Genomic DNA, 25629 nt, shown 5'->3' with positions numbered 1-25629 from the left:
AGGGGAGTTCTTTCTGGTTGGCACCTGTGTATTCATCCTTGCTTTCTGAGCACTTACTTTCTGGCACCACATTATGCTTCAGCCCATGGCATTTTTTCTCTGTCCCAACCCTGGAAGCAACCACGTCTCCAGGGAGTATAGGGAGTCTTTTGGTGTAATTGTAAATGTGACATAAACTAGGTGTCTTTGGTTTTCTTCTAAGTTAGTGTAGCATTCAACCTCTTCAGATGGAATGGTCATTACCATTTGATCTGCTTTCCAGCTTTTGTTTTTGTTTTTAAAGATTTATTTATTTATTTATTTATTTATTTATTTATTTATTTATTTATTTATTTATTTATGAGAGACCCAGGCAGAGGGAGAAGCAGGCTCCATGCAAGGAGCCCAATGTGGGACTCGATCCTGGGTCCCCAGGATCAGGCCCTGGGCCAAAGGTGGCGCTAAACCACTGACCCACCCGGGCTGCCCTGCTTTCCAGCTTTTGAAATCATGTTTTTGGTTTCTTATGGGTTTGTGCTATTAAAAAAAGAAAATCTTCACTCTTTTTCAGAGCTATCTTGGGAAACTTCAGAGCTAAATGCTTATATTCAATCTATCCTTTTAAACCAGATATTCGTAACTTAAGTATTTGTCTTCTGCTCCAGGCCAGTTTTGCTTTAGTCATATTTGACTACATTAGTTGCTGTTCCCAGTGTGCTCTATGCTTTCGTGTGTCACTTCTATATGCCCTTGCCCTGAATGACTAGTATAAAGTATTATCTGGTTTTTAGGAAGTTTTAAATAGGTGAACTTCGATTTTACATGAAAACTAATATGTAAGTACTTTCTTAGGATTGCCTCTTTTTTGTTTTCTAGTTTTTTGATTAGTCACATAAACGTTTGCATCTTAGTGTCAAGGTACTGTCATTTTTTGCTGAATTGAAGGGACTGTGTTAGTACATTTCCAGGGTACTAGAGTATCATGATGACCCAACTTGGAAAGAAAAGATTGTATTGAAAATAGGGGGCTGTGAAAAACATATCATTAAATACACATATTTAAATATCTATTGTAAATTAAGGTTCCGGAAGACATCTACTTTTAAAACTGGTTCATTTGTTTTTAAGGATCTTCTTCAATTCAGGCAACATGTTTAGGTGTGCTGATATGCAGAGGTATATTCTTTTATGAGGTTTACAACACAGATTTTAAAGTGTTCTGCCTGGATAATGTTGGCTTAAACTCTTAATTTTGTACAAACATTCTCCATTGTACAGAGTCTTTGTATAAAATTGAGATTGAGATTGGCAGTGATGGCAAATGATTAGCAAAACTGATATAATCAAGATTCTCAAAGAGAATGCATTTCTCCTGAGCATGATTTGCTAATGGTAGAGTGGAAGAAGGGGTGAATAGAGGTGTAGTGTAAGTATACAAGAGGCTCCTTTCTGTCTTATTACATACTTCCCTTTGCTTTGTCTCTAGGTGTGGGAGCAATAATAACTTATCTATTCTTTCGTTTAATAGAACTGAACTGAACTATGCATGTATAAAGTAGCCACGGATATGAACATTTTCATTTACATAAAACTATTGCTGTTGAGAGATTATTATTTTTGTGAAAATTACTGAGATACATGTCTTGAATTTTGATGTTGTGTAAAAACATGCTCTTATAATATTATTCAGCCAGCAAATTCTAGCCCCTTTTACTTCCCACAAGAAACCTTTCCTGATTGTCCTCTTTCAACCTAATTGCATTTCCTTAACCCTGGAACCCACTGCACTGTATCTTTTGACATTTGAAAAATTGTATATCCCCTTATTATAAGTTACATATTACTGCATTAATGCTTTTATTAGATCAGAAAATCTTCAAAGTCAGAACATGACAGCTAAGAGTGCCTGGGTTCAAATAGTAGCTTTGCGACCTTGGGCAGGTTATTTAATCTCTTTGTACCTTAGTTAAATGAGAATACTAATAACTATGACCTAGGCTTGTTGGGAATAGGAAATGAGTTAATGCATGTAAGGTGTCTTGCATGTAATGAGCGCTCTGTAAATGCTAGCATACCCCTTCATTATGTTACTTGCATCCTGTATTCTTTCTAGGGGCTAGCGCAATGTGCTATGCATTGTTGTCGATTAATATTTATTGATTAAATGAAAATGAAGTCATATTTAGTTATTAAATATGCTAGTCATTACAGCTATAGTTCTGATTATGATCTGTCAGCTAAATATATACGTGTTTGTGCAAATCCTAAATGATTGTTGTATTTGACAGGTCCTTTTATATCCTCAGATATTGCTGATATAAACATACGGCTAAAAAAAACATACTGCTATTCTTACTGCTTTAATTGAAGACTGGAACTTGTAACATAGTATAAAGGTTAAAAATAAATTTTTGAGTCTATTGAGGTTCTGAGAAAAATTCGTTTAGTAAATATAGATATTTGCCTAGATATCTTATGAGATTAACAAATACTGCTTTGTGAGATTCAGTGTGAAATGTTACTTTAAAGCAGGATCCATGTTAAGAATAGTTTGTTTTTGAAAGAGCTTAATGTATGTAATAATTCTGATTTTCTATAACTCTGTAGTAGAACCAATTGACATGAATGGAAGAGACTCTGTTCCTGTCAGTTGTACATTGATTGTGCTCTAGATTTGATTCTGTGTAGTTGACTGATATGAGACTTGCAGAGTGTTTCAAATATTAACATAATATGCTTATATTCAGTAAATATAGTGGCTTTCCAGTAGAGAAAAATTAAGGGCTATTAAGTAACGTAATTAAGAAAAAGTCTGGAATTTAAATTTTTCTGTGTACAATAATCTAATACCTTTGGTAAGATTATTGGTTTAGCTTTAGGAAGACCATCGAACTCATTTATGACTTAAGTGAAAGTTTCTAGTATAACCAAAGCATTGTAGTTTGACTAAAAACCGATACTTTGCTGTTTCAAATGATACTTAGCTATTTTTATTTAATCACATCTTTTAATTTTTTTCTTAGTGTAGGTTTCTATAATTCCTGATGCAGTAGAATTCATTCATTCAGTTAAAGCATTGAGTTTTAGCTGCTAGGAATCCCAGATTCAAAGATAAGAAACTGACCTAACTAGATGCTATCCAGTTAATTTAGTTAGAAGGAATAGCATTTAAAACACAAAAGTTTGTACTGATTTTAGAAAGTGACAAAAAGTTTAGTATATATGAATGAGTTGCCTGGGATTGAGTAGAAGATGGTTCTGGAAAGTTATGTCTTAAGAATGCTGACATGCCTAAAAGGAGTTTAGATTTTTTTTATTGTGTAGATATTAGGGGACTTGAAAAAGTTTTTCCAAGAAAAAGGGTTAATAGTTAATAGGTTTGTATATAATACATATAAAGTTTAATTCCTGAAACTTTTTCACTGAAACATTTTCTACTTACATGAATGTTTTACATCCCTGCATCTATATTAAAAATCTACACACAAATGAAAATGGGGAAGAGGGAGCTTTCTAATACCTTATTCTCTTACCTGTTTGTTTCCTTTTCATTTGCAGTCATTTAGGTACTTTTTTGTTTTTTAAGAATAGAATATTTTCCATTGTCATGCATCTTAAGTGCTTCCCCACCTAGGACTCATGCTGTTAAAATATCTTTTGGCATGATTGTTATATTTTTATATGGATAACACACAGGTAGGCATCTTCAAATATGCTAAATAGGTAGGCTTCATTTGCCTCCAGAGCTGTTTGAAGTCCTGAGCAATTTCTTAGACTTGATGCTTCAAGGGAAATTTCCAAGTGGGGAAGTCCAGTGTACTTCTGATTTTCACTAAACAGTACAAGGCTTATAATAATATGGATTCTTCACATATAAATACATTCTTGTGAGTGACTTTTTGTAGTTGGTTGCTTGGTAAGTGCTTTACCACTGATCTGTTTGCAGGCTTGGTGTAAGGGTTATAGTATAGAGAACTCCAGTGTTTGCCCCCCTTTCCTGTGGCTGAAGCTTAGCAGGCTAGAGGTGGCACTGGCACTGGAGAACCGAGACTCTCCTGGTGACGTTATCTCATGGTGGCAGCTGCACAACAGAGAACACCACAAGGAATGTTACTAAGTGGAAGATTAATGAAATCTTCCTGAAGAAATCTCCAATGTTCCAAATAAAATTAAATCTTTAATATTTAACCACGAGGAGCTCTTGTTACAGCCCCAATTCTAGGTTGCATTAAAAAGTAGAGTTTTTGTATGATTCATCTCCTAAAAGCTACATATTGATTTTACTAAATATAAGTAAACTATGAATTTATATACATTTATTCCATTTTATTGGTACAAAATGTCTACAATCTTGTGTATTTAGGTGTTTTAATTTTATTGCCTTTAATTTTTAGTTTATACCAAGTTGTATAATTTATTATATTATGTTTATTTATAGTACTTTGTGGTAATGTAAGGGAATTGGTGAAAAATTAGATACTTAACAATGAAATCTCTTATTAAAAGACATTTGAGAAACATTATTGCAAAAAAAGAAACATTATTGCTCTAATTTTGACATTTTTTTAGATTTATTTATTTATTTGTTTGTTTGTTTATTTATTTATTTATGATAGACATAGAGAGAGAGAGGCAGAGACACAGGAGGAGGGAGAAGCAGGCTCCATGCTGGAGCCCGACATGACACTCGATCCCGGGACTCCAGGATCGCGCCCTGGGCCAAAGGCAGGCGCTAAACCGCTGAGCCACCCAGGGATCCCCTAATTTTGACATTTTGTATTCACATGTCTTATATTTATTTACCATTACATTATTTACCATTGACATAGCACACATAGAGACACAGAACAGAGAGAAATAGACACAGAAAATGCTTCTATGATTCAGTGATATGATTTAATACTGAAAGGGATGTAGTGGTTAGGTATTATAGCTAGCCCCTTTGTCTTTTTTCCCTCAATTTTAGATCTGGAAACACAAAGGCCATAAATCTCAATAACTTAACTCAAGGTCTCAGCTGGTGGAAGAGCTTGAATGAAACCTTTTTCTTAAAAGTTAAGTTTACCCAAGTATAATGTATGTAGTAAAATTTGCCCTCTTATGGTATACAGCTTTGTGAATTTTGACAAACTTAATTCAGTTGTATAACTACCACCAAGATACAGAATATCTCCATTACAGCAAGAGTTTCTTAGGCCCCTTGTAGACAACTCCCCCCCCCCCACATTCAAGGCCCTGCAACCACTGATCTGTTTTCTGACCTCGTATTTTGCCTGTCTAGAATATCATATAAATAGAACTCATATATAGTATGTAGCATTTTGAGTCCCACTTCTTTCCTCTAGTATAAAACTATGAGATTCATCCATAGTGTTTCATGTATCAGTAGTCTCTCTTCTTAGTTAGTGCTGAGTGCAACAATTGTTTCTCCATTCACCAGGTAGTGGACATTTGTTTCCAGTTTTTGATGACTCTGAAGAAAGCTGCTACAAGTATATGCATACAATTTTTTGGGCAGTAAGTGCATGCTTAACTCTGTAAGAAACTGCCAAACTTTTCTGAAATGGCCTTACTGTTTTGCATTCTGATAAGCAGCGCATGAGCATCTTAGTTGCTCTGCATCCTCCTTCTTGGTACTTGGCAATGTCTTTTTTTGTTGTTTATTATTTTTTGTTTTTTTTTTAACCATTCTAAAAAGTGTATAGTAATATTTTGTGGTTTTTAATTTGCATTTCTTTAATAACTGTTGATGTGGAGCATCTTTTCGTGTGCTTGAGGATTTTAAGCATGATCTGAATAACATACTTTATGCAAGTATTATATTTACTAGGTACTGATAGGAGAGAGAAGGTAAGAGTCCCTGTTCCTAAGGAGTTTATGATTTACATAGGGACAACTGGTAATTGTGTTAAACGGTGGTGGTATTTAAAAACCCAGTTCACATAGTCGCTGATCTGGTGAAAGGAAATGATTTAGGAATCTGAAAACTCAGTGGTTTGACTTTGCTGTAGTCGATTAGCCCTCTTTTTTTTTTTTTAAGATTTATTTATTTATTTATTTATTCATGATAGACATGGGGGTGGGGCAGAGACACAGGCAGAGGGAGAAGCAGGCTCGACGTGGGAGTTGATCCCGGGACCCCAGGATCGCGCCACAGGCCAAAGGCAGGCGCCAAACCAATGAACCATCCAAGGCTCCCTGATTAGCCCTCTTGAGTCTTTGTTTTTACCTTCTTTTAAATGAGCGACTTGGGCCAAATAAAGAATAAGATTTGTCTCTATAAGCCTACAGAGACTTTTAAAGTAGTGGGTGTTTTTACTACTTTTATAGTGGTAGGTTTTTAACCTTTGTAAGAAGGCTATGCAATCAGAAAACAAAAGATCTTTGTAGATTTTTCTTGTTTGATGAAATTCATATTCTCGTAAGATAACCTTCTGCAATTTTAAATATTATAAGTTATAGATTTTATAGTGAAGGATTATATTTTTCTTAAATCTATTATAAGGATAGTAACTGATAGTTCTATAATACCTTCTATTTGATATTATTATATTATCACTTGTAGAGTATTTTCAAGATATTTTCTTTTGATCTTCAGAAAAACTCTTTGTGGGCCTTAAAAGTGACAACTAAATGACTTGCATAAGATTATATAGCTAAAAGAAAAGTAGCCAGCTTGTTTGGAGGGCTTTAGCCTTGATACTTTGCCCTGTGCAGTACATTTCTCTTTGCATTATAGGCCGCTCCAATAGGAAATAAACACTCTTCTAATAGTTTTAAGTAACCTTTACATTTTTTTTCAATTGTACAATTTCATGTTCAGAGGATTATAGGAATGTAATAATCCTACATTAAAATTATTATCCATGCTTCTAAATAAAAGCATGGTAACAGACACAATAAAATAAACTAGTTTCTTTGATTTAGTAATAGTGCTGTAGAACATTCAAGACCTGTAAACAAGTCAGTTGTATCACAAGCTGAGTCACTGTCAACAACAGCCTACTCACAGAAGAAAACTTAGCTGTAATCAAAATAAAGATAACAGGAATAGGGCGTACTATTTCCTCTCCTGAGAGTAGTTTGTTTAGCTTCTAAGTTTAGATACCTACAGTATATTATTAGTGGGTCACTCGTTACCAGTAGTAGAACAACTATTAGAAGGAATAGGGCAGAAATGAGAAGAGTATTAGGGTAGAATTCAGGAGAAAAATAATGGCATTATAACTTTATTGCCACAAATACGTTAACATTATAAAGTCATCAGAAAGCCTCTATTTCTTAGGAGATTGATGTTCATATGTAACTTTAAAGCAAGTCACTTTAGGTTCCAGAATTTCTTTTTATTCATCCGTTAAATAAGGAGCTGGATCACATGTCTAAACGTCCATCCAGCCTTAAATATTATAATTCTGTGTCATGTGTGATGTGTTATCTGATTGATAGTTTCTTAACTGTCAAGTAAAATATATGGCTCATAGTTCGATTTAAACTTTTTTCCTAAAGTTCTGAAACTTTATGTTAATTTTCTAATTGAATGGGTACTTGATGTAATTGTTACAAGTAAAAATAGTTTACATAGAACTCAGTTTTATATAATTAGTTTTCTGATTATAATATGATGGGGTTCTGAGAGCTTGTTTTATGGGTATTTTAGAAGAAAATAGAATGCAGATATCAGAGGGACACACTATAATAGTAGAGCACAGAGAACAAGTATGAACATAGGTATTTATTTTTACAAAAGTTTTAAAACATGCTGTAAGTCATACTATTATACTGTATTACTTGAGATGTTTTATGATTTGGAAACAAATGTCATAAATTGACAGACAATTCATGTCATATCTTATTCAGTATTAGTTTAAATTCAGAAAATCCGTATGTCGATATATTGAATAAGCACCTGTAATTAATGCAGATTAGTTTATCACAGAATTTGCATTTAACTAAGATAGTAAAATATAATGTAGCTATATATACAGTTTTTTAAGCTTTGAACTTAGCTTTTATAATAGGTGCATTGTTGTCTTTTAGAAAATTCTTATATGAAGATTTGAATTAGAAAATAAGTTAAAGCAGAAAGTGATTATTATCAAACTTCCTTTAAATAGCAAAAGCCTGGGACACACTGGGTGGCTCAGTGGTTGAGTGTCTGCCTTTGGCCTCGGGGTCCTGGGATTGAGTCCTGCATCGGGCTCCCCATGGGAGCCTGTTTCTCCCTCTGCCTCTCTCTCTGTGTCTCTCATGAATGAGTAAATAAAATCTTAAAAAAAAAGAAATAGCAAAAGCCCTTGCACTACAAATGTTTTAAAATTTAAAATCAGTTTGGAAAAGTTTAAAACTTTCAAAATCAATTTTTATAAATTTATTGAAGAGTTTTAGGAACATATTTTATGCTCCAACAGCAGAAGCTTTGTATTAATAAATTATTTTCCTGAATTTAATTTCCCAAATATATTGTTTAGCAAATTCCCTGAAAGACTCAGACTTAACTCTTCTGTGGTTCATTTTCAGTAGTAAAGATTCTAAATTAGCCATTTTCATTTCTTACCTAATAAACAGAATCTTGCATATGAATCTGCTTATGTTTTTTTCTTATGTACTTGTTGGTCTTTATTCATGTTCATGTTGAATTTTTATGATTCTCTGAAGTATTTATGTATTCCTGGCCAGTCTTCTCAAATCTTTGGATGTAATTGTTTTCTTTGAGTATATTAACAAAAGAAGCAAAATTCCATTAAAAAGCTGAAACAAATCCTAGATATATGAAAGACACTTCTTTTGAGAAATTTGAGCCTAGAGTATAATTTCACGCTGATGAAAAGGTAGGGTTAAGAAGACTGGACCATTTGGGGGAAGTTGTAGAGAGATACTAGTGGGAATGGAGTTGAGGATAATTGGATCTAAGAAAGTCTTTTATTTTTGTTAGTATATGGAGCTTATATCATTTTCTGATTATAATGATTCACAGAGATGTTTTGTTAGAATGGTTTAACTGTTTAGGAATGCTAAACAGCAAGAGGAATGGGAAATGTGATATATTTAATGATGTACTTTAATTTCAGTTTTCACCCACTTCAGTTTTCACCCACGTTAAAACGGAAACAGGAAATGATTTAATTCTTGAGAAGTTAAAAGTTGAAAAAATGGCTAAAAAGTTATAACTTGATTCATACCAAATTTGATGATAATGTCCTCTTAATTCTCTTTCATTTACATATTCCTTCCTAAATTAAATATTGAAAATACACTGAATAAAAAAGTTCATGATCAGATTTTTTAAAAGTATGATTAAAATTTTTATATTTAATTTAGGAACTCAGCTTCTTGGCAATTAACTTCTGTAGTTAACATTTTAGTTTTAAAGTGAACAAGTGAGATTTAAATTCTGAAAATTAATTTTTTTCTAAGGGATTCTTAAGGAGTACTAAGTTATAGCCATTCTCTAATTAGACTTACTGTCCATCATCAGTATTTTAATATTTTTCAGGAAATAGAACATTTTTTTAGGATTATTTATTTATTTATTCATGACAGAGAGAGAGGCAGAGGCACACAGGCAGAGGGAGAAGCAGGCTCCATGAAAGGAGCCCAATGTGGGACTTGATCCTGAGACACTGAGATCACGCCCTGAGCTGAAGGCAGATGCTCAACCGCTGAGCCACCCAGGCGTCCCTAGAACATGTTAACTATTAAATTTTCAGCTTACCTATGTATATATTTTTAGTCATTTAATTAATTACTTCCTGTCTGATACAACAATCTTTTAATGTAAACTTTTCAGTTGAATAAATATTTGTTTTGATGTTCAAGTTACTCCAGATTTGGCCAGTGAGAACCTTTTCAACTGGCTCCTGAGTCCTTCTGACATATCTCACCATTCTTGGAGTACTTCCTTACTTTCTGTGACAGTGCAGGATATTCCAAGCTATTGTACTTTTCCAACCCTAACACTAAGGTCACTCATTTTACAAAGACCTCTGAATCCTTTTGGTGGAGAATGGTATTCAGAAATCATGATCTGGGGACTAGATGTATTTATTGTCACATGGGTATCCTTGCTTCTAGATCTTCTCAAAGGAGCTAGAAAATATGCACACTTACATATATAAATGTGAAATCTGCACTTACTTCTATATCCTATTTCTCTCTATATATGCATATATACAGTCAAATTATGAAAGCCGTTAATAGGCAGATTTTATATTTTTTGAATTAGAAGAGAAAATAGAAATGTATTCCATGCTTATACATATATTTACATATATCTATAATATGTTCTTATGACTATTATGTGTTTGTAATGTAAAACCATTAGAAACCCAGTTTGCAGACATACTTGCTAATTCCACAGACTTAATGGTCATAAGTTCTATATTTGATTGAAAAATACTTAATTTTGGTAAAATACACATAACAGGGCAGTCCCAGTGGCGCAGCAGTTTAGCGCCTCCTGCAGCCTGGGGTGTAGTCCTGGAGGACCCGGTATTGAGTCCCACGTGAGGCTTCCTGTTTGGAACCTCCTTCTCCCTCTGCCCGTGTCTCTGCCTCTTTCTCTCTCTCTGTGTGTCTTTATGAATAAATAAAATCTTTAAAAAAATACACATAACATAAAATTTACTTTCTTAACCAGTTTTAAATATACAGTTAGCATTAATTACATTTACATTGTTATGCTATTACCATCACCCATCCACAGAAATCTTTTCATCTTGTGAAACTGTACCCATTAGCAGTAACTCCCTGTTCCCATACCCTCCCATCTCCACGCCCTCAACCTCTGGCAACTACCATTCTCTGAATTTGATTACTCTGGGTACCTTAAATAAGTGGAATCCTACAATATTTGTTTTTTTGTGACAAGATTATTTCACTTAGTATCTATTCCTCAAGGTTTATCCATATTGTAGTTTGTGTCAGTATTGCCATCCTATTTAAGGCTAAATAATATTACATTTTATGTATGTATACATACAGACCCATGTACACTATATCTATATATCTATATATATATATACACACACGCACACACACACACACACACACCCCACCCTTGTATTTCCTTATATTTAATCTTATATCTGTATAAATATTTGCTTCCATCTTTTGGCTGTTGTGAATAATGCTCCCGTGAACATGGGTGTACAGCTATCTATGAGTTCTGCTTTCATTTCTTTTGGTTATAAACCCAGAAGAGAAATTGCCAGATCAGTAGACAGTTTTAGCACTCAGAGCAGGTCATGTATTTGGAAAACTTGTAAGCTGAAATGATGTAAGTTGAATTTTAGTTTGCAGCATAGTTATAGTCTTGACTAAGAGCTCATGATGTCTAGCTTTTTGTGGAAATAACCCAAATGTCACATTGAGTCAACTCAGTTATTTTAGGTGTGGAGTTTTGCACAGTGTATTAATCGAGAAATGCTCTAATTAACATAAAATAGCAGTGCTCTAATTGCTAATACAAAATACTTCTATAAAATATACATTATCATAGAATGTAATAATTTCATTTTTAATACAAAATGATTTCTTATTATCATCATTTCTATTTAGAGAACTTCCTTTAGCCATTCTTCTAGGGTAGATCCACTAGCAACAAATATTTTAGTTTTCCGTCATCTGAAAATGTCTTTATTTCCCCTTCATTCCTGAAGGATATTTTCACTGACTATAGAATTCTAGGCTGACAATTCTTTTCTTTCAGCTCTTGGTAAATATTATGGAAAATATCTACTTTTGTGATATTTGATGAGAAATCTGCTACATTTGAATTGTTTTTGTCATTATAGATAAGCTGTTATTTCTGTTTTTAAAGGCTTTCTCTTTGTCTTAAGTTTTCAAAGATTTGTCTAGATTATGATATGTCTTGGCATGAATTGCTTTGTATTTAATCTGTTTGGGATTCATTAAGCTTTCTGAATATCTGGGTATATGCCTCTTGCCAAATTTGGGGTTTTCAGCCATTATTTCTTCAATTAGTTTTTCACATCCACCCTCTTTCTCCTTTCCTTCCAGGACTTAGTTGACAAGAATGTTAGGTCTTTTGTTATAGTCCTACAAATATTGAGAGTAATTTTTTTGTCTTTTTTTTTTATTCATATAAAGATTTCTGTTTTTTTTTTATCTTCAGATCATTGATTCCCTTGTCATCTTCATTTTACTATTGAACTCACCTATGAGTTTTAATTTTAGTTATTTTATCTGCTATTTCTTTGTTGAGACTTTGTTTTTTCATTTGTTTCATGTTCATGTTGAACATTTTTATGACAACTGCTTTGAAATACTTGTCAGAGGGGCACCTAGGTGCCTCAGGAATTGAGTATCTGCCTTTTGCTCGGGTCGTGGTCCTGGAGTCCTGGAATCGAGTCCCACAGCAGGCTTCCTGAAGGGAGCCCACTTCTCCCTCGGCCTGTGTCTCTGTCTCTCTGTCTCTCTGTGTGTCTCTCATGAATGAATGAATGAATGCATAAATCTGTAAAAAAAAAAAAAAAAAAGTCCTTGTCAGATCATTCCAACATTTGTGTCATCTTGGTGTTGGCATCTGTTGATTGTCTTTTTTTCATTCAAGTTGAAATTATCCTGGTTTTTGGTGTGACAAGTGACTTCGTTTTATTCTGGATGTTTTGGGTACTGTATTATGAAACTCTGAGTCTTACTTAAACGTCTGTTTTAACAGATCTCATCTGACACCATGCCAACAAGAGAAAGAGGGTGCTCCTTCATTACTGAGAGGTGGGGGTGGAAGTCCAGGTTCCTCCTCCCACCTTTATTTACAGCCTGGGGTGGGAGTGGTACCTTGTTACTCCTGGATGAGGACGAAGTTCAGGTTTCCTTTAAACTTCTGTGGATACCTGCTTTGCTGGGATGGGGAGAAGGACTATTTCTCCCATGAGGGCTCTCCTGATAGAGAAGTGAGGAGGTGCTTCTTATCACTGGGATGTAATGAAAGTCCCATTGCCCACTTGGTCTTTAATGCCACTCTAGTGGAAGAGTGTGGGAGTACTTGTTTTAGCCAGATGAGAGTGGAAATCTCTTGGACCTTGATGATGGGAGTGGAAATCTCTTGGACCTTGATGATGGGCGTGGAAGCAGAGCAAATTATTTATTTATTTCTCCCCCTGTAATATTTGGGCATAGTATGATTAATGTCTAAAAGTTTTCTGTTTTGTGAGGTTGTTCCTTTTCTGATCCTTTAGCTAGAGAAGGACAGTCTTGTCTTGGGGCATTTTCATTTTCTGTCTGTGCCATTCAGACCAGGATGTATTAGGCAAAAAGAAAAACAGGGAATTAACCACCATCTCCTTCATTCTTTGGCTCCTGAGGTCCCTAGCCAGTCCGCTTCCTCTTCACCTGTCAGTGTTTTCTTATCTTTCTTTAATGCATAGTGCTTTTAGTTGTATTTAACAGATGGAATAGGGAGAAGTGTAACCACTTGCTCTTGTCCCAGAAATGGAAGTATTAGATATTTTAATATGTAGAGTGTTACGTGTGGCTTTAAGACTATAAGCAACATTGATTTTTTTTTTTAAACTACTACCTAAATGAATACTGTTTTCTTTATAATTTCCTTTAAGAGGCTTCCACCCTTCCTTCTGGCCTTTATTTTTTCAGAAATATATTACTTGAAGTAGAAGAATCTTAGTAGTAGAAGTTTATCATCGTAAGTCTTCTGTGTTTTAGATATCCTTAGTTCCTTTAACTATTTTCCTGTGTAGTACCCATACATTGCCTACAGTCTGCATATTGTCTGTTTATGGTACCTGATCTTGACTGTGCTGGTTTTTATTGTTTGTTAATGTGTAGACACAGCAGTCTGTTGGTTGTACACACTGAGTGTAGTTCTTCAACTCTCCCTAGATATCTTTTCCATGTGTATTGTTACCTAGGCAAATTGCTTTTGTTTTCTAATTGTGCTCTTTGATTGAGGGATAGGTATTTTGTCTCTTTTGTTTGAGAGGGTAGGAATAGGCTAAAACTTTAAAAATTTTACTTAATATATTAAATTGACTAAATTTGCTGACTGTATTTTGTATGATTTGCATATAAATTATAAAAATAAGTACACATGCAGTGCTAAATATTTGGAAACTCCAGAAAGCATAAAGGGAAAAAAACACCTCTAGCTCTAACCCTCAAAAACAATTCTATTAATACTCTGATACGATTCTTTTATTCTGAAATTTTTCCTTCCTTCTCCTTCCCAATATAGACTCTTAAAAATGCTATTATATTTCATGTTTTAAGGTTAGCATTGTTTCTTAGCAATATATATTGGATATTTTCCCTTATCTGCATATCTCATACGTTACTTTTATTTTTTTATTTTTATTTAATTTTTTTTAAAGATTATATTTATTTATTCACAAGAGACACACACATAGAGAGAAAGAGGCAGAGACACAGGCAGAGGGAGAAGCAGGCTCCATGCAGGGAGCCTGATGTGGAACTCAATCCCGGGACTCCAGGATCACGCCCTGTGCTAAAGGCAGGCGCTAAACCACTTTGCCACCCAGGGATCAATCCCCTGTGATATTTCCAGTGTTAAATAAACTTAGTTGTAATATATTAAGTTTTACTTGTAAGATTTAATTGTAAGATTGTAAGATTTAATTTCCTAAAACTTTGCTTCAGACTTTTTGCAGTTTTCGTGAGTGATACGGTTTATAATTTTTCTGTCTTCTATTATTAGTCTTTTTAAAGTTTACTATCTTACTAGCCTCATATGATTGAGGGAGCAGTTCTCATTTTCTTTAAAAGTTGAATTATCTTTGAGTATTTGGGAAATCATCCAGGTCTGGAATTTTGTTGTTGTTATTAGGAGATTCTTAACTACTGATTCCATTTGTTTAAGAGCTTTAGGACTGTTGAGATTTTCTTTATTTCTGGAAGTTTATCCATTTTATTATGTTTTCAGATAGGTTGATTTGCAGATTTTTTTCTACTATTCATTACTTTTTCACTCTGTTGTCCTTTGATACATGAAAGTTTTAAATTTTGATGAAGTCCAGTTTATTTTTTTTGTTGTCTGCTTTTGGTATCCTGGCCAAGAAATCATTGCCAACTCCAAAGTCATGAAACTTTTCTTTTGTTTTCTTTTAAGAGTTTTATAGTTTTAGCTCTTATACTTAGTTCTTTGATCCATTTTGAGTTAATTTTTGTAGTTTTTATATTCATTTCTTTTTATATTTCACTCCTTTGTTAAAGAGAAAATAACTCTGGAACCAAAGTGTAAACATTGAGTAAAAATTATACTGCCCAGGAGGGAACCAGATCCAGTACAGGAGGTGGGGAGTGAGAATAAGACTCAAGGCTCAGAAGAGCAAATATGGCAGGTTTTTTAAACCCAAAATCCATGAATAGTCTCTATTCCATATTAGATAAGCAAAGTCTCTCCATGCCTCTGATTTGCTGGCAATATATGAGCTAACTGTTTAGCATTGTGTATTTATTGAGTTTATGGTGGTTTTTTCGGAAAATTGTTTTCATGGTAGACATGATTACAGTGCCACATGATTATGGCACTACAGTAGTTGTTTAGTAGAAATTAGGTAAGCATTATGGTCATCAGCCTAGATAGCCAGATCAGAATTCATTACCTTCTCTCTAGGATCACTTTTCTTCCTGCCTATAATAGATTTTTTTTTTTGAGAGGTTACTGTGAAATATAATTCTGCATATTGTAAATAGACTGAAGAGGATACATCCTGTCTTTCTTCAGCTCTTTCAGTAAAGTTCTAAAAGTATATGACTCCTCAAGCTTTGATAGCCTTTCCAAGCCTCAGGGGTCTATGAGTGATCTGCCTCAAGCGAGTGATTCTCACTTGAAGTCTCTCATGTAGTTGCAGTCAAATGGTCACTGGGATTTTAGCCTGCAGAAAACATTCTTGAATGGGAAAAAAGCATGGATTCCCTAGGCAAAGGAACTGGTAAAGAAGGAAGAGAATACTTTTTTTTTTTTTTTTAAGTTTCTTTAACTTTACCTGTGATCTACTGGTCACAAAAATCTCTGCTTTTGCATTCTTGAAAGACACTTTTGCTGTATATAGCATTCTGGGATAGCAGGTTTTTGGTTTTTTTTTATTCCCCCCTCCAGAACATTAAAGGTATGCTTAAGTTCTGGTTTCCATTTCTTTGGTTGAGAAATCAGCTGTCAATCTAATTATTGTTTATTTGAAGATAATCTGTCATTTTTCTGGCTGTATCTAAACTATTTTTGTTTATTTTGCTTGGCATTTTGTTGGTTTCCTCAATCTGATTGTTCTTGTAAGTTCTTAGCCATTATCTGTTTAAATATTCCCTCTACTTCCATTCTCTCTCTTCTCTTGGATGTTAATTAGATTTTCTTACTATATCCTTCATGTCTCTTAATGCCCTAATGTTTTACATCTCTATGTCAGTAAAAGTTTAGGAAATTTTAGTTTTATTGTAGAGGTCATTAATTCTTTTTTCAGATATTTTAAGTATACTGTTAACCTTTGTGTTTTTAATTTGTTATATTCTTTTCCAGGAATCTTATTCAGTACTTTTAAAAGCCTGCTAATTGCTAACATTTACTTAAAATTTCAAAGCTCTCTTATTTCTTGGAGCATATTAAACAGGCTTTCATGATGTGACTGGTAGTTTCAATATTAAAACTTTTATGTGTGCCATCTGCTGTATTTTGGTATTTGCTGTCACTTGTGCCTTTTTCCTTATGTAATTAGTGATTAAAAAACAATTTTGAGCCATTTTTTCAGGGAAATTGGGCTTTGAAATATAAGTGGGTTTTCCAGAAAAAAAAAATGTGACTGTTTCGGTTATGTACTTGGGAAACTATCTTAGAACCATTTTCAATGTAATTCATGGCTTGGGATTTTTCGTACCACTCAGTGTGAATTGGAACTGCAAATCCATATGAAGGCTAACTTGTGACTACACATTCTCAGGAGTACCCCATTCCACATTCTACTTCTATTCAGCTTCAAGGTTTAAAATATGCAGCCCTCTCTTAGTCTCTACAAGAGAGAGATAGAAGAGTAGTATAATACTACTAAATAGGACTTATTATTTATTAAATTAAGCTTTTTATTTTCAGGTAATTGTAGACTCATTTGTAGACAATTAAGATAACTGTTTTCTTTGCTCCATTTTCCCCACTGGTAGCATCTTCTAAAACTATAGTTTTCTTCATTTCCCTGTGATATTGTTGAAGACGGCAATTGCTGGGTTGAATGGTAGTTGCGTCATTAGTTTTTAAGAAATTACCAAACTGTTTTCTAGTGTAGCTGTACCATTTTACATTCCCATCAGGAAAAGTATGAGAGATCCAGTTTTTCTACATCCTTGTCAGCATTTGATATTGTCACTATTTTTAATTTTAGCTATTGTGATAAGTGTGTGGTAATATCTCATTATGATTTATTTTGCATTTCCCTAATGGCTAGTGATATGGTCATTGACCATCTTGTGCTTATTTCATCTGCTTATGCTCTTTGAAATGTCTCATGAGGGGATCCCTGGGTGGCGCAGCGGTTTGGCGCCTGCCTTTGGCCCAGGGCGCGATCCTGGAGACCCGGGATTGAACCCCACGTCGGGCTCCCGGTGGATGGAGCCTGCTTCTCCCTCTGCCTGTGTCTCTGCCTCTCTCTCTGTGACTATCATAAACAAATAAATTAAAAAAAAAAAAACTTGAAATGTCTCATGATTTTTGTTTAGGTTCTAATTAGGTTTTTTTTTTTGATTTTTGTTTTGGTTCTAATTAGTTTTTTGTTTGTTTGTTTTTGTGTATGTGGTGCTCAGAGTCCTTTATAGTCTAGATACTAGATCTTTGTCAGTTATGTTGTTTGAAATATTTCTTCCTGGTCTTTAGCTTGTCTTTTCATCCTTGTAGAATCTTTGTAAAATAGACTCAATTTTGGTGACATTTAGTTTATCAGATTTTCCTTTTATAGGTCATGCTTTTGATGTCTTCTAAGAACTCTGCCTAGCTTTAGTTCTGGAAGATTTTTTCCTGCCCCCCCCCCAAAAAAAAAAGTTTTATAGTTTTATATTTTTCATTTAAGTTTATGATCCATATTTGCATATAAACTAGTGTATACTCTAGTTATGTATAATGAGCCTTGAAATTGAGTAGACTGAGTTCTCCCATGTTGTTCTTTTGACTACTTTAGTTTCTTTGCCTTTCCGCAAAAATTTTAGAATAATGTTGTTTATACCTTCAAAAACTCTTACTGGCATTTTGATAGGACTTGCTTTGAAACTGTATCTGTTTGGGAAGAAATGAAATTTTTAGTATGTTGAATCTTCCAATTTAAGAAGACATTATATTTATTTATGTTCCGATTCTCTGTTATCCACAGTGAGCAGAGAATACACTCTAATAGCACTTCATTTCTTTTAAATTTAAGTTTATTTTGTGGCCCAGAATGTGGTCTGTCTTGGTATGTGTTCCATGCACATCTGAAGAGAAAGTATATTCTGTCTTTGTAGGTTGGAATGTTTTATAAATGTTGATTAGATCTTCTTGGTCGATGGTATTTTTTTCTATGTCTTTATTGATTTTCTGTGTAATTGTTCTAGCAACTTTTAAGAAAAAGGTGTTGAAATCTAAGTATAATTGTAGATTAACTTAATTCTTCTCTTAGTTTTATCAGTTTTGACTTTGCACATTTTGCTGCTCTGTTTAGTTCATACACATTTAGGATTGCTATGTCTTCTTTGTGGGTAGACCCTTTTATCATATAATGTTTGTTTCTGTCTCTAATAATTTTCTTTGTTCTGTAGTCTACTTTATATGATATTAATTTTTAAAATTAACTCTTGCTCTCAATTAACAATTGCATGATTTATTTTTTCTATCCTACTTTCATGCAAAGTATTTTATATGAAATATATTTAAGTATTTAAAAATATTTTATAGATCGTATATTTGACATATATTACATATATGTGTATATCTATATATGTGTGTAGTGGTAGTGAATTTTTTGAGATAGCATATTGTTGGGTTGTTTGTTTTAATCCACTCTGGCAGTATCTATCTTTTAGTTGATGTATTTAGATAATTTATATTTAATGTAATGATTAATATGTTAGCACTTAAGTCAGCAATTTTATTTTGTGTTTCCTGTTTGTTCTCTGGGTTTCATTTTTCTGTTGTCTTTTACTTGCATTCCTGTGCATTTGCTTGAACATTTTTTTAAAATTCCATCTTATCTATAGTGATTTTGATTGTATCCTTCATGATAGTTTTTTTAGTGATTCCTCTGGGTATTACCTTATATATACCAACTTAACACAGCCTATTGGTGTCATCATTTTATCAGTTCAGTTGAAATACAGAATCCTCACTCTTTTATGTCCCTTTACCTTCCCTTGTTACAATATAATGGTGTCAGATATTTACTCTCTACATCTGTAACCATATCAAGCAGTCTTTTCATTTTTACGTCAACTGTTAAACTTTTTTTAGATTTATTTATTTATTTATTCGAGAGAGAGAGAGAGAGAGAGAGAGAGAGAGAGAGAGAGGGAGGGAGAGAGGGGCACAGAGGGAGAAGCAGGCTCCACGCCGGGAACCCAACATGGGACCCGATCCCGGGACCTCAGGGTCATGCCCTGGGTCAAAGGCAGGTGCTGGACCGCTGAGCCTACTGAGGGATCCCTAACTGTTAAACTTTTAATAAAAACTTCAGAAGAGAAGGAAAGTGTACTGTAGTTAGCTTTATTTTGCATACTGTCACCTTTCTTCCTTCCTGATGTTCTAAGTTTTTTTTTTCTTTGATCATTTCCTTTTTGTTTAGAGAATTTCCTTTGTCCATTCCTTTAGAGTAGTTTTTACTGGAAACAAATTCTTTTAGTTTTCCTTTATTTAAGAATGTCTTGAATTCTGATTAACTACTGAAACAATTATGGGTCATTCCTGAGGGACCTGTATTTCATTTTAGGATTCTGGACTAACCGTTATTTTCTATTAACACCTGAAAAATATTGTGCAACTTCCTTCTAGCCTTTATGGTTTCTGTTCCACTTTTTGGGTTTCTTGTTTGTGTGTATGTTATTTTTTTCCTCTTTGTGTTTCTCTCTCTCTTTTTTCTTCCTAATTTAAATAGAGGTGACACACAATGTTACTTTAGTTCCAGGTGTACAACATAGTGATTTTGACAAGTTTATTTTATTTTTTTTTAATTTTTTTAAAATTTATTTATTCATAGACACACAGAGAGAGAGGCAGAGGGAGAAACAGGCTCCATGCAAGGAGCCCAATGTGGACTCGATCCCGGGTCTCCAGGATCACACCCCAGGCTGCAGGTGGCGCCAAACTGCTATGCCACCAGGGCTGCCCGACAAGTTTATACATTATGCTACATCACCAGAAGTGTAGCTACTGTCTGTCCCCATACATTGCTGTTATAATACCATTGACTGTATTCCTTATGCTGTGCTCTGTATTCCTGTGATTTACTCTTTCTGTAACTGGAGGCCTGTATCTTCCACTCCCCTTCTCTTTCCCATTTTTGCCTACTCTCCCGCTTCTTTCAGCCATCAGTTTGTTCCCTGTATTTTTAGGTCGGATTCTGCTTTTTGCTTATTTTTATTTTTTTAAGATTCCACTTTGTCTTTCTTAGCCTTACTTATTGCACTGAGCATAATACCCTCTAGGTTTATGCATGTTATCTCAAAAGATGCAATGTCTTTATTTACCCAAAGAAAACAGAACACTAATTTGAAAAGATATGTGCATCCTTATGTTTATTGCCGCATTATATACAATAGGCAAGGTATAGAAGTAACCTAAGAGCCCATCAGAAGATGCATGGATAAGGAAGATGGGTGTGTTTGTGTGTGTGTATGTGTGCATGTGTGTGTACATAGGAGTATTATGCAACCATAAAAAAGATGAAATCTGAGTCTCATTTTTTATAGTTTCTATTGTTATGTCTTCAAGTTTATTTATTTTTAAAGATTTTACTTATTTATTTGAGAGAGTGAGAGCGAGAGAGCATGAACTGGGGAAGAAGCAGAGGCAGACTGCCTGCTGAGCAGAAGCGGTATTGCCCTTTCCCCCTGGTCTTGAAAGTCATGTTGTATATCCCAGGTGCCCTGTCTTCAAGGGTTGTTTTTTTTTTTTTTTTTTTTTTGAGGTCGTTGTCAAGTTTATTAATCTTTTATTCAGTGTACCTAATCTGTTAATCCTATCCATTATATAGTCATTTTAGATTGTACTTTCCATCCTTAGAAATTTGAGTCGATCTTTTTAATACTTTCCATGTTTTTTTCTTAACATCCTCATCTACCTTCTTTCTTTTCTAAAGATTTTAAGTAATCTGTACACCCAATGTGGGGCTTGAACTCAAGAACCCAGAGATCAAGAGTCACATGCTTTACTGACTGAGCCAGCCAGGGGTCCCCCTTATCTACCTTCTTGAGATACAGAATATGGTTGTAAAATTTTTATATCATTGTCTGCTAATATCATTGTCTGCTATTCTATATCGTTTCTGGGTTGGCTTTCATTGATTGATTTTTTTCTTCTTATTACGGGTTATAGTTTCCTGCTTTTTTTACATGCCTATTTATGTTTGATTGGATAGCAGACATTGTGAATTATACTTTGAGCCTGTAAATGTTCTTGAACTTTGTTCTTGAATGCAGTTAATTGTGAACAGTTTGGTCTTTTTGAGGCTTGCTTTTAAGCTTTGTAAGATTGGGCTAGAGTAGCCTTTAGACTAGGCCTAATTTGGTCCCACTACCGAGACAGTACTCCTTGAGTACTCTTGTCTGATGCCTTGTATATTGCAGTTTTTAAATTCTGGCTGGTGGGCACTGAAACAAGCTATGAGGATTCTTTCCTGTGGCTCAAGGAGTTGTTCACATGCACTTACTGATGAATGCTCAGCCAAATACTCAAGGAGGGCCCCACTGTAGACCTCTGGAGTTTGCCTTTTGCACAGCTTTCTTTTCTTCAGTATTTTGCTCTATAAATGTTAGCTGAATTGGCCCCTTGGAACTCCCACCGCATTTTTTTCAACTCAGGAAATTGCTGGACTCTAGCTGGATTCTCCCTCCCTGCACTGTAATCTGGAAGGTTAGCTCATCACGTTTGTTTTTTACCTTCACAATGGTCACTGTCCTACATTGCTTGTTGTTTAATACTGTCGAAAATTACCTTTTCATATACTTTGTATAGTTTTTTAGTTTTAAGTTGGGGAGGGTAAATATTGTCTGTTATTTCATCTTGGCTCATAGGAGAAGTTTCTTGGACATAGACAATAGACAAGTAAAATATAAAGAAATATGTCAAGTGGCTAAAGTACTGTGGGGAAACTTGAAGCAAGGAAGGATGTCGTAAACTGTAAGTGGATTGTAACTTTACAAGGATGATAAGAAAAAGACCAGATTGAGAAATCGACTAGTCTGATCATCTTTTGCCGTATAGCACCCTGCCCAACTTAGTGACTTTTGCTTATGGAGTTGTAATTTAGGAAAGACTGAGCTGGGACAGCTCATTACTGTTCTGCTAGGCATCAGCTGGGCAGCTGAAAGGTTAGGGACTGGAATTATCTGAATGTTTCCTCACATGTATGGTGGTTGATGGTGGTTGCCAGCTGGGATCTTATTTGGGCTGTGGCTAGAACATCTATGCATGACCTTTCTATGTGGCTGCTTGGCTCCTACACAGCTTAGTAGCCATGGTCCAAGGGCAAGTGTCTGAGAGAGAGCCAGGCAGAAGCTGTATTGCCCATTCCACCTGGGTCTTGAAAGTCATGTTGTGTATCACAGGCAGTCACTAAGGCTGACCCATAATTAAGGGGACTGAAGTTAGACTCCATTCTTGCTAGAAAGCATGTCAGAGAATCTGTGGACGTATTTTGAAGCCACCACAATGATATTTGAGCAAAGGAAGTAATGATATCCATGGGAAGAACATTCCAGTTAAAGTGGACAGAAATGTAAAGACTCTGAGGTTGGTGGATACCTCCTGACTTAAGATTTGTTTATGGTTGAGTTCCCACCGTAAAGTGGCAGCTCTTTGAGGGCAAGGGTTTTATTTACTGCTATTTTCTGAGCACCTAGTGGTTGACACATATTAGCAATTCGGTTCTTATTTGTGGAAGAGATAGCCTTTTGGCACCATGTATTAAAAGTCCTAAAAATGAGTGTATAACCTTTGATTTAGTAATTCTTTCTTTGGGAAATTATCTTTTTTATTATTATTTTTTTTTATTTATGATAATCACACACACAGAGAGAGAGAGGCAGAGACACAGGCAGAGGGAGAAGCAGGCTCCATGCACCAGGAGCCCGACGTGGGATTCGATCCTGGGTCTCCAGGATCGTGCCCTGGGCCAAAGGCAGGCGCTAAACCGCTGCGCCACCCAGGGATCCCTGGGAAATTCTCTTTAGGGAAGAAAATATACAAATAAGTAAAGCTGTAGTGCAAATTTGAAAGTGTCTAAATGCCTATTAAAAGCAGATTAAATAAATTATGGTTTTCTATGTAATGGAACACTGTAGTTTTTATTTTTATTTTATTTTTTTAAAGATTTTATTTATTTATTCATGAGAGAGAGAGAGGCAGAGGCACAAGCACAGGCAGAGGGAGGAGAAGTAGGCTCCATGTAGGAGCCTGATGCAGGACCCGATCCCAGAACTCCGGGATCACGCCCTGAGCCAAAGGCAGATGCTCAACTGCTGAGCCACCCAGGCGTCCCAACACTATTTTTTTTTTTTAAGATTTTATTTATTTATTCGTGAGAGACACACAGAGAGATAGGCAGATACAGGCAGAGGGAGAAGCAGGCTCCATGCAGGGAGCCCAACGTGGGATCCCGGGTCTTCTGGCTGAAGGTGGCACTAAGCCACTGAGCCACCCGGGCTGCCCCCATCACAAGTTTTAAGCTAAATGTTTTGACATAGAAAGATGATTGAATATCAAGGGACAAGGAGCAGAATTCAAATGATGTTGTACAGAATGATCTTATTTGGTTAATAATTAACAATCTGTATAATAAATATATGCATGGAATGGATAAGGATCTGATAGGATGTATATCAAATTGTTAATAATTGCTATAGGGGTTATTTTAGAGTTGTTAAAAATTACTACTGCTATTGTAATAGAAATATGTTTCTATTGTAAAAGCAGATAAGAATAGAATAGTATCCAAGTTACTGTGAGTAATAAAAAGCACGTTTTAAAATAATTCATTGGCCTGTCTTTTTATTAATTAAGGAAGGTGGGGAAAAACAAGATTCATAGAGAAAAAGTGTGAAATGGTGTAAAACCAAGATTTTTCAGATTATCTCTTGATTATAGGTTATCTTTATTTCCTTTTGCGTATTTCTGTATTTCTATTTTTTCTTTTTAAGATTTTATTTATTTATTCATGACGGGGAGAGAGAGAGAGAGGCAGACACAGGCAGAGGGAGAGAAGCAGGCCCCATGCAGGGAACCTGACATGGGACTTGATCCCGGATCTCCAGGATCATGTCCTGGGCCAAAGGTGGCGCTAAACCGTTAGGCCACCAGGGCTGCCCTCTGTATTTCCTTCTTTGGAAAAATAAGCTTGTCTCATAATAAGGAAAAGGTTTACATTGAAAGAAAATAGCTGGTAGTGTTAAGCAACCCTGCTTGATTGATTACTTATCATGTGAGAAATCCAGATTTACAAACCAGCTAATTCAGGGATCTCTAGGTTTCCCCGCAAAGTTCCTTTAATGGACTCAAAATATTATGTGACTTAGGAAAAAAGAAAGGTATATTGTCTGATATGATTTATATGTAGAATCTAAAAAAAAAAAAAAGAACTCATGGAAACAGATTGGTGGTTGCAAAAGGAAGAGGGTAGAGGAAATAGGTGAAGGTGGTCAAAATTCACAGACATCCAGTTGTAAGATAAATAAGTTCTGGGGATGTCTTGTGCGGTTTGGTGACTATAGTAGCAATACTGCACTGTATATATGAAAGTTGCTAAGAGAGTAGATCTTAAAAGTTGTCATCACTAGGAGAAAACATTGTCACTGTGTGAAATAATAGATGTTAACTAAATTTATTGGGTAATCATTTTGCAATATATATACATATATCAAATCTTTATGTTGTACACTTTAAATTATTACCATGTTAGATGTTAATTATATCTCAGTAAAACTGGAAAAAATATGTGGCTCAGAACATTTGATTTGCAGATAGTTCTAAAGCTACCACTCCTTTAAAATGTGTTTTTTTTTTCCATGCTAATATTAATCTTTATCACTATAGCACAGGTTTTCAGTACCCTTACAAGAGTAAATGAGGCTTAAGGTAAAAATTACAAATGTAATTTATAAATAAGATCCTAGGTGGTGTACTACTTAATACATATTTTGTTGCAAAAATGTTTTTAGCTTAATTGTTCTTATTTCAAGTAGTTTGTAATTCATTTTGTTCTTATATACCATAGGATGTGTTTTGGAGATGCAGACAAAATATCTTTGATGAAATGAAGAAGAAATTTTTACAGGTAGACTGCTGATGTAATTGCTTTAGTATGATAATCAGCAGAACAAATAACAGCATGTTAGTATTTTTATTTAATAACAAGGCATGTTTTAAGTTTTATGCTTGTTTGGCTTACTTGAATTTCTACCTGATTTGAATAAGACGAAAGTCACCTTAAATGAATA

At 34.7% G+C, this 25629-nt stretch overlaps 1 protein-coding gene across 2 annotated transcripts in view; it reads left to right on the top strand.

Moving 5' to 3' along the window:
• USP47 (ubiquitin specific peptidase 47) overlaps positions 1-25629 on the top strand; it is a 113784-nt gene that overhangs the window by 9775 nt on the left and 78380 nt on the right. Inside the window, exon 2 of one of the 2 annotated variants that reach the window (XM_055317661.1) lies at positions 25407-25466. The exons of the other annotated variant lie outside the window; for it this stretch is intronic. Coding sequence (XP_055173636.1) covers positions 25407-25466 — 60 coding nt within the window. The remainder of the gene's footprint in view (positions 1-25406; positions 25467-25629) is intronic. 2 annotated transcript variants of the gene reach the window in all.

This window comes from Nyctereutes procyonoides, unplaced genomic scaffold (assembly GCF_905146905.1).
Source record: "Nyctereutes procyonoides isolate TBG_1078 unplaced genomic scaffold, NYPRO_anot_genome, whole genome shotgun sequence".
Classification (NCBI taxonomy): domain Eukaryota; kingdom Metazoa; phylum Chordata; class Mammalia; order Carnivora; family Canidae; genus Nyctereutes; species Nyctereutes procyonoides.
The sequence above is the reverse complement of the archived record's forward strand: the minus strand, read 5'-3'. Positions and strand labels throughout refer to the sequence as shown.